We start from the raw sequence: 9,809 nt of genomic DNA, 5'->3' as shown, positions 1-9,809 counted from the left end.
ACTTTTAAACTTGACTATGAACTATGTATATGTATATGTATATGTATATGCACATGTATGCACACACAGTTTCACTGTGACAAAGGGAGGGACTATACAATGTTTCATAGGAGAGCTTTACAGTGCATCGGTATGAAGACAGTTTATGTTCCTGAAAAAATGTTTCAGAGCAGCATTCGCCTGCAGAGAGCTCCGAAAAGTTTGCAGAGTTCCGAGAAGGTCTGGGACAGTTCCAGCTACTCCCACTCAGTTTGCATTTGGGATACAGGGCAGTGTTTGTGTGACCACATCCCAGCTCAACTAGGGACCCAGCGGAATTTGTAGCCCCCATTGGCCGTCCTGATGGTGAAGGCATTGCCCTGGGGGAAGGCAAGGGTGCGGATGGTGCTGTGGCTGCGGATGGGGGTGCTGAAAGACCCGCCCTCCTCCAGCTCACTGTGGCTCAGGTTCAAGGCGCTCTGGCTGCAGTCGGTGCGCAGATCTCGGAAGGCGCCGTGCAGGTTCCCCGGCCTGCGGTCAGTGTCCACCCGCGCGGGTTGCAGCCGGGGCCTCTTGGAATCGCGGCTCTGCAGGGCTTCATCGCAGCGCTGGGATATCTCTCTGAGGATGGCGTCCACTTCCGCGCAATCCTGACCCGCAGCACTGAACAGTTCTTCCAGGCTCCTTTTGGCTGTCGCCTTGAGCAGGAAGGGCTCGGCCGCTGCCCCACAGTCTCGGGACTGCGTGATCATCAGCTTCTAGGAAAGATGGGGAAGAGCGCCGCTCTGGGGCCAGCCAGGCTCGCCCGGTCCAGGACGTGCAAAAAGAGATCTGGACTCCCTACGCACTGCGGGCCCAGGGGTCCTCTACTGTCCCGGACCCCGCCGGGTCCCGGCACAGAGAGCAGAGCGGGGGGTGCGCTGGAACACTTTCGACGTCCCGCAGTGTCCCACACGCCTGCCCCACTTACATCCAGCACCGAGGCCAGGTGCCGGGTCCTGCTGGCGAGTTCTTTCAGCTGCACGTTCCGCTCCTTGAGCGAGGCGATCTCCTCTTGTTTCTGGGTCAGCGTCACGTGCAGCTGCAGGACGAGAAGCAAACATCGCAGTGCTGGGTCTAGTATGCCTGAATTAAACTCAGATCCGGACGTCTCAGCAGGACTGAAGACCCAAGGGCATTTACACTCCCAACAATGACCAATTCACTTGACTTTTTAATATAAAGTACTAGGAATAAAATGTATCTCAATCCTCGGTGTAGCAGTGGTGGTGACTTGGGCAATAGGCAGATCTGGGCTCTGCCTCTGAAGGTCAACCATCGAACACCTCGATTAACTTATCTGTAAAATGAGGCTTCATAAGCACAGTGCCAGGCACATAGAAAGCCTGCAATAAATATTGGCAGCCCTATTAAAAATCCAGTAAGAGCCGGGGGTGGTAGGGTACCGCTATAATTCCTGAGGCTAAGACAGGAGGATGACGAGTTCAAAGCCGGCCTGGGCTACAAAAAGTTGAAGGCTAGCCTTAGCCACCAAAATCTGGTGGGGCGGGGTCATTCCCACTTATAGACGTTGAGGTGGAGTCACTGGAGCAATAATAGGTACGTGATCCACTTAACCGTCCACAGATTCAGTCTTTCACAGGAGTGTCCTGCTACTTAGAAACCGCACTTCTGCCCTCCTCCAGGCCCTGTCCCCGCCCCAGGATTCCTGGCTGCAAGCCCAGTGTCCCTACTTGGTTATTCTCAACGAGAGCGTCCCCTAACGCCCTCTGATTCTGGTCGGCCACCTCCTTCCAGTACTGCTCGGGCGGCGGCACTTCTGGAGCGCGTAGAGGCGGCGACTGCAGGGCGGATGGGTCCAGAGACCGGGTGAGGCAGGGTCCGAATGGCAACACGTCGCAAGGGGAAAAAGGGAAGTCACCGCCGGCCAAGGAAGGCAACATCAAAGAGGACGAGTCTAGGGAAGAGCATGAGATGGATTTGGTGCCTCTGACTCATGCCCAATCCGTCACAGGGACAAAATGCCACGCCAGGCGTAGGGTTTATGTGAAAATTTTTTTTATTGAGGAAAATACTCCTCACTTCGCAAAGCCTACGATTGTCAGGCCCTTCCTGACATCCTCATAAGCACTTAGTAGGCGATCCATCTACACCTGTTGAATTAACCTGAACTCAATCAGGAAAAACTACTTCCGGAAAGTAACAGAAGGCCTTCTACTGTCACTCAACCTCTCCCCTGCCACATCACAACGCAGGGATCCTTCTCCCAAAACTCACACTAACCAAAAAAGCGTTATAGATCCATTGGAGGGAGGGTTGTATCCTAAATACGGAATTGTCTAACCCTTTGGAGAGATGCTGGCCATGGAGAGATGCTGGCCAGTCATTAACATGTTTACCACCTTCATGACCACAAAATTTAAACTAGTGTGATTTGGGGGGAGGGGGGACAAGAAGACTGCACTTGCCTGCGATGAGTTCATCCACCGTATCCTTGAAATTCTGCAGATCGAAGTCCGCCTCCGTTTGCAGGGAATGGTTCTAAAATAAACCAGGGGCGTGGACTGGTCAACGTGAGTCTGGCACGTCCAGACAATTCCTAGATGGCCAGACGCCCTCCTAAGTTCCGTGGCGAGTCTGCGCACTCTCGCACTTGCAGTCACATACCTGAAAAGTCAAGTCCCTTTCGAGACAAGGAATCCAGCAGGCTAGCACTGCGCTGATGGGGAACACGGATCTGATCCACCATGCTGCAGCTTGCAGATCCTCAGAGAAGTGCGGAAGCCCTGCGCCAGGCTCTGAACAGCAGCCGGCACCGCCAACTTGGCCCACCACCCCATAACCGGTTGCCTATGTGCGCCTACACACATCTCCTGCCTAGGCTTGATCCCTCCATAAGGGAGGGGGAAGGGTGGACTACATGGAAAGGGTCAGAGATGCTTTCAACACGCTTCTGTTAGCGCACAGCAGCAGGTGTTACCTCTATTGCTCTTTTCAGTTTCTCAGAAAGTTGAAGTTGGCCTTTCCTGTAGCATGGGATGCACCTTCAACTCAGGGCCTAGGCTTATTAGGTAGGTGCTCCACCACTTGAGCCACACCCCAGCCTTACACCTACAACTTCTTTAACTGCACACTTTCTCAGCCTCCCACAGGGTGGTATGGGTGCATGAGAGGATGGAGCTGGTAAAAGGGTGAAGGCCCAGAAATCTTCTTATTCACTTTAACTCATGAACATTTCAAGTTGACAAAAAATTTCTTTTTTACATCATCTCTCAGTTAATCCTTACACTACTTTGGGAAACAGGCAGGTTTGTGAAGTGCTTCCTTTTCCCCTGAGGAAGAGTCTGAAGCTCAGAGAAGTTTCCTCAAGTACCTTCCTTTCAATGCTGGTGCTTATTTCAATCCTCTTTCCTCTCTTCCTCATTGCCCGTCTTTTTAGGGATCAGGTGGTTTTCTCTAAAGACAGCACTAGGAAAAGGAACCAGTCTCAAGGACCAGGGTGTAAGAGGATGAATCCTAGCTGCCCATCACAAATATCTACTCTACTGATGCCTTTGTACTGGGCTCCCCAAAACCCTACTTTCCCATCACATGTTTTGGGGAAGAGGAACTTATTTTGACCCCAATCTCAAAGTGTTATTTTCCCTCAGAGAAGAGTCAAGCCTCCAGGCCTCCACACTAGTTAGAAGCTGAGGCTCTAAAGGGAAAGGATCTGAGAAAGAAAGGACTGAGGGCCCCAGACAAATCTGAAGCAGGAGTTTCACTCTGGTTGGAGTCTGAAACAGCACTCACTCTTCAAAGGCTCCTTCTCAGTAAAGTCTTGAGAAAAGTCCTTACTAGGAGACTGGAGGCCAACTCAGGACGTGGGGCCCAGGAAAGGCATCTTCCTAGGCTATTCCAGGTTTGGACCCATCCTGGACCTCAGACACTTCTAAAGTACTGGGACTCACTCTGTCTACCTTCTCCAGCAAGAGGCTGGGAAATGTGACCCAAGAATCACTAACCATGGGCTTTCTAGGCACCCTTCTCACTCTGTACCAGCTCTGTTTTTCTCTGCAGAAATCCTGGACCTTTTGGGTCATTTGCTGTCCCTGAAACTTTGAGTCTTTCCTTTCCAATTAGATAAATCTGGCATCTCTCCAATTATGACAAGAAAAATTACTAACACAGAACATGATGTTAAATTCTGTATACCTGGCTTTTGTTACCTGCAAAACAAACATGTTGGGGTAAAGCAGAGACCTAGGCCTCTGGGTCCAGTGAAAGATACCTAGGCTTGTCTTTCTTTATTGAGCATACAGATCTAAAAAGAATCAAATGACCTCTGTAGGCCAATGACACTCCCACCTCTTGCCTTAGCAGTATATTTTCTCAGTAACCTCTCTTTTGAATCCCTGTGAACTCTTTCCCAAGGTTCTAAAGGCCCTGGGTGGAAGCCCCACAAGTTTTGTTCCACTACCATTCCCAGTTCTGGGAAGTAGTTGCATCTTCTGGAGAGTTCTGTACTGGGTTTCTGCCCAGGGACCTTGTGAGCCCAGCACCTGCTGTCAGGAAGCACTTTTGCTGTGGGTTGCATGTGGCTAAGATCACCTGTCCTGGGTGCCTCACATCACATCTCATCCCACCCATGAGCCAGGCTTTTGGCCTCAGAGACACCAGCACGGAGAGGCTCCATGCTTGGGAAGGGTCTTGTTGGGAAGGGTCAGCCCTGGCAAGTGGTGGAGGTGGGTGGAAATAAGAAGTTTGGCGGGGAAGGAAAATGACAAATGTTTCTGTATCCCATGATGGCAAGTGACTAAAGCTTTTGATGAGGGGGGAGACTTTTTTTTTGTGGTACTGGGGTTTGACCTCAGGGCCTCCATGCTAGGCAGGTTCTGTACCATTTGAGCCACACCCCCAGCCCAAGAAAACTTTTAAAAAGTGCCCAATTGCTGAAGAGCCATATCTGCAGACAGCAATGTCTTCTGTCAGCTCTCTTCCAAAGTCCTTTGTCTTTCTGCCCATCCACTTCCATTCTCCTCAATGGAGAATGAACATGGTTAGTGAGTGGCTGGAAGTGGATGTTAGAACAGACAGGACAGGTGTTCTGTGAGCTCACGCCCAACCACCTGGTCCCTCAGAGTGCCATCTCCACACAGTTCCAGAGACTAGATGGGAGAGGAACGGTAGGGGAGCCCTCCATGTGAGCCCTGCTGTAAAAAACTGGTAAGAACGGCTCCAGAAATATGTCCTTGACAACATAGTAGGAGTTGGGGAGGAGAAAAGTTCAGATCTAGGGGGGCTGTGGTTCCCGCACACCACCTCCCTCCAGTTGAACGTGTGTGTCTCATCCCAAGACCAACCTTTGCAGAAATAAACCCATCATATTCCAGAGGGGTTCCTGTAACAAGAGGCCGCTAGACTCCACGGAAAGGGAAGGTACCTGAGAGGCTGCCGGGTCACCACTAGGCGGCGCGTCGGACCCGAGTAGCGAGGTGCAGTCGGCGAGGTCCTGCAGGTCTATGGTGGTGAGGGCTGCGCGGGGAGACCGGGAGACACGCGCCGGGGGACCCTGAGCCTCTACTCCAGACTTGCCGCTGGAACCCTCGCCAGGACATCGGAGCCCGGGGGCGAGAACCTCCCGGCCGCGCGCACTGCACCCACCCGGCACGGGGAATCCGAGGGGTCGCGCAGGTGCCTCGGAGCTCACCTGGCAGCGCAGCGGACTCTGAGTCTGGGGGATCCTCGTACACCGACACCGGGCTGCCATCGCTGCATCCCGAAAAGAATTTCCGGGGAGGGATGAACTATCCAGGCACACAAATGATGCATACGGTCAGTCCTCAGGACACAGAGCTCGCAGACCCGGCGGGATCCCGGCCAGCGACCTTACCTTCCCCTCGGATTTCCCTGGCTTGCCAAGGGGCCGACTCGGCAGTTCCAACATCCTGTTGGGGCAGATGCTGTCGAAGGCCCGGCGTCCCTCCGCGCCTCCCCCCCATGTCTGCATCTTGCTTCTGCGCCGACTGCTGGGAGGCGGCGGCTGGGGCTGGGATGGCGACCGCACCGTGCGCTCCTCCGCCTGCGGGCTCTGAAGTCGGCCCGAGGTCGGGGAAGGCGCGTGGCCGGGGAGGAGCAGAGGGAGGGCGGGGAGGAGAGGGAGGATAGTGCGCGGGAGGGGCGGCTCGCGCCTGGGCGCCAGAGGTGGCGCCTTCAGCCCGGGACAATCTGCGAGCGGGCGGAGGCGTTAACCCAACCTGGCAACCCGGCTTCCCCCGGGAGCAGCGAGCGCGCGGCCCCGGGCCCGCGAGCGCCCTTTCTGCAAGCTTGGCGCCGCAGTCTGCTGGCCGCGCCAGGCGAAGGGAGGGAAAGAAGGGGCAGGCGAGCCCTACCGGTCCCTAGCCCTGAGTACCGCCTTCCGATTTACTGACAGCGAGGATGGAAAAGTTAAGGATTATTTCCTTTTCTTCCCACTCCAGCTCCAACGCCCACAATAAACGTGGAGTGACACCAGCTAAAACCGGACTCCACGTTTGCTCTGCCAGACAGCAGTCCTCAGATTACAGAAATCCCTTCCTTTCCCAACCCCTGCCCCTCAAACCTGGGCAGCATTCTGGGTTTTGACTCACGGACTTGCACGTGGCCTCTTGGCCTAATGCCAAGAGCTCTGTTCAGCACTCCAGCTCACCCCTTCTTCAGGTTGGCGCCTGAGCACAACCTTTTTTAAAGGATCAATTAAGAAAAGATGACATCCACAAATACTCCTCCCACTTCTGAAAATCCCAGATAGTCCCAAAGCCCCTGAAACCTCATCCCTGCCTCCACTGGTGGCCTCAACTGCCCATCCCGGCTGGCCTCTGCTGCTGGACAGCAGTCTTACTCTGCTTCCCAAACTGGAGTTCTATACCAGGAAGGGGCATCTTCCAGGAAAGAGCATCTCTGGGTGAGGGGACCAGTCTCAGGACCACTCAGATCCATCCATTGTGAACAATCATGTGAAACTGGGGTCCGTGTACTCTTTTGCTGTACTCTTTTTTTCTTACACCTAGTAAGAAAACCTGTTTTTTTTTTCTTACACCTAGTAGTAGAAGCAAAAAGGCCTCTTTTAAACTTCCGTGGTCCTCTTTTATTTGTACCCATTGTCTGGTTTAAGAAACAAGATACCCTTAATGGTGGTGGAGGATAACCCATGGTGGGCTGCATTAGACCTGGAAACCCTCTGACCCATCTGTATGTGCAGGAGCAGAGGTGAAGAGAGGCAAGTCACCCAGGGCTAGAACTGGTTTGGTATTGCTGGTGGAGAGGAGATCTGGCTTTGGGTCAAAGTGCAGTGCACAAGGATGGGGACTAGACTCCATCAGTGAGTCCTGGGTCTTTAGGAAAAACAGTAACACCTACCTCAACAGAGTTGCTGTAAAGATGAGTGTGATTGTTCATGCAGTGACACATTCTTAGTATGGGCAATATATATATATATTTTAAGGTGGCCCTTTCGTTTTACTTCCAGCTTCCCACAGCCTGTTCCTTGTTCTGATCCCTAGTTCCTGAGTAGCTCAGCCACTAGCCAGTCCATCACAACCCATGTCTTTATCTTCTTTCCAGTTTATGAAATTAGTAGGGAAACTCTTGGCTGAGTCTGGGGGAGGTCTCTACATACAGGAGACCATCACACAATGAGTCCCAAATTGAGGTAGAAAAACATGGGCATTGTATATTAAATTATCTGTGGCAACAGGAACTAGAGTAGCATGATTATATAACTCCTACTCTAGATGATTCTGGAAACAATCATTACTTTCTTTCGTGGAGATCTTAGTGCCAAGACAGGGACCAGGTTTTAGGGGATTTGATAGAATGATACTGGTGAAGACACTTCCTCCAAAGTCACTCCTTTATAGAAGGGCCAGACCTCACCTTCTTTACAGCCAAGTTAATGCCCCCCCCACACACACAGTTTGGGACTTGACGCAAGTGATAAGGTCTTTCTTGTCCTTTTTCACCACCACTGCTTTTCCCCAGTTTTAGAAATCACCACTCCTCTTTACAGAGTCAAGGAGAGGAAATTTCCTGGGGAACTTAATTTATCTACATATCCAGGGAAGATTGCTCTCAGGAACCCAAAGGTAAGGCATCCAGGCTCTCTAGAGCACTCAGGAGTAGCACATGCAGAGAAGAGCAAAGAAGTTTCTCTAAATTTTCTTTGAGTTTGTTATTATTTGGCATACATTTTGACTTACTCTGACTAGTAGAACATGACTGGGATTTTTTTTTTTTCTGGTGGTATTGGGGTTTGAACTCAGGGCTTTTCAATTGCTAGGCAGGTTGTCTATCACTTGAGCCACTCTGCCAGCCTTGTTTTGTGTTAGGTATTTTTCAAGATAGGGTCTTACAAACTATTTGCCCCAGCTGGCTTCTGAGATCCTCATGATCTCTGCTTCCTGAGTAGCTAGGATTATAGGCATCAGCTACTGGCACCTGGCGACTGGGATTTGTATTATAGGATTTTTTTCAATCATACAGAATATTTTTAAAAGTACAATGAACCATATGTTCACCCCCAATTATTAACATTTTCCCCCTATTTGCTTTCTATTTCTTTGTTCTAAGTTTCTTTTCTGCATAATCTCTCTGCCTACCCCCTTCTTGAGTGATGACTTGCTGTGTGCCAGGACCTGTGCTGGTGTGGGATGAAGAACATCTCCTTAGAGCCTATTTTTACTCTATCAAATAAGTGTTACTGTTATCCCCATTTTTACAGATGAGACGTGGGCAGAGACATGCCTTTAATCACTATGCAACACCTTACAGCATTTAAGCTTAATCTCATTTAAACTTCTCAAAAACCCTGGTATTTTAAAGCTCAGAAATTTGCTGCACATGGACCTACAGCAGAATGACAGAATGAAGATAACGTGACAACTGTAGAGTTGTAGAAGCCCAGCAAGCCTATGCCCCATCTCCCCATCTGTAAAGTAAATCCCATAACAAGACTGGAAACCAGGACTGTGTTGGCTCTCCAAGAGTATTCTTTATAGCCACAGTGAATGGAGAACCCGGGGTAAATAACTTGTGAGGCACCTACCTCAGGAAGAGGGGTTTTTGAAAATTTCCAGAAACCTATCAATCAGATAGTTAGCAGTGTGGACAGATTGGGATTCTGGCCCGAGATCACCTGTCTCCAAGTCTTTTCTGTACTTCATGTCATCCTCTGAGAAATGGCTAACAGACTGCTGCATACAATTTTTGGAAGATCAAAATGAATGCTGAGCACAGTACCTAGTGCACTGTAAGCACTCAATAGTCTATATTACTGTCGTGCCATTGTTACCCTTGGCTCACTGGTAGCAGTATGAGAACTGAACTATGTGATGGCAGAGGATATGGGCTGAATTTGCAACAGCCCTTACAACCTGCAAAGCTTCCCTTTCCAACATCTGCCATGATGTTGCACGGGGGATTCTCTATGTTGGAGTATCTCTCGATTCAACCTCTGCCAGTGTGTCTACTGCACTAGTGCTTGCCTGCACTAGTGAGTACAACCAGTGGCCCCTCTGGACAGACTGGACTGCTATGTGTTCTACTCTGCCTCACACCCCACCACACTCCTTGGGCCCCTTGAAGGTACACAGTCCTTAGCCTCCACACAGGAGGGTGATGGGACCAAGAAGACAAGTGACCTTGATCTTATTCCTGGACTGTGATATGGATGAATCTTACAGATCTTTCTCACAGGGATGCAAACTACAGAGTGGAATTGTGGGAGGGGAGGATCCCTTGAAATTGTCAACTGCTCCTATTGCAGGCGGACTCCTCCTTCTGTAAAGGACACTGCAAATAGCAGCATTCAGACA

The 9,809-nt window shown here is 50.9% G+C and overlaps 1 protein-coding gene across 1 annotated transcript; it reads right to left on the bottom strand.

Moving 5' to 3' along the window:
- Window positions 1–296: 296 nt before the first annotated feature.
- On the bottom strand, window positions 297–6,033 carry Mcidas (multiciliate differentiation and DNA synthesis associated cell cycle protein). The gene is made up of 7 exons (XM_020171888.2): window positions 5,852–6,033; window positions 5,669–5,765; window positions 5,402–5,493; window positions 2,448–2,520; window positions 1,713–1,936; window positions 950–1,060; window positions 297–737 (listed from the first exon to the last, which is right to left on the bottom strand). Exons 1-7 carry the CDS (start codon window positions 5,966–5,968, stop codon window positions 297–299), a joined length of 1,155 nt encoding a protein of 384 aa, XP_020027477.1. The 5' UTR covers window positions 5,969–6,033.
- Window positions 6,034–9,809: the final 3,776 nt, after the last annotated feature.

The sequence above is a fragment of the Castor canadensis genome, chromosome 6, assembly GCF_047511655.1.
Source record: "Castor canadensis chromosome 6, mCasCan1.hap1v2, whole genome shotgun sequence".
In the NCBI taxonomy this organism is placed as follows: domain Eukaryota; kingdom Metazoa; phylum Chordata; class Mammalia; order Rodentia; family Castoridae; genus Castor; species Castor canadensis.
This window is presented reverse-complemented; position numbering and strand designations above follow the sequence as displayed.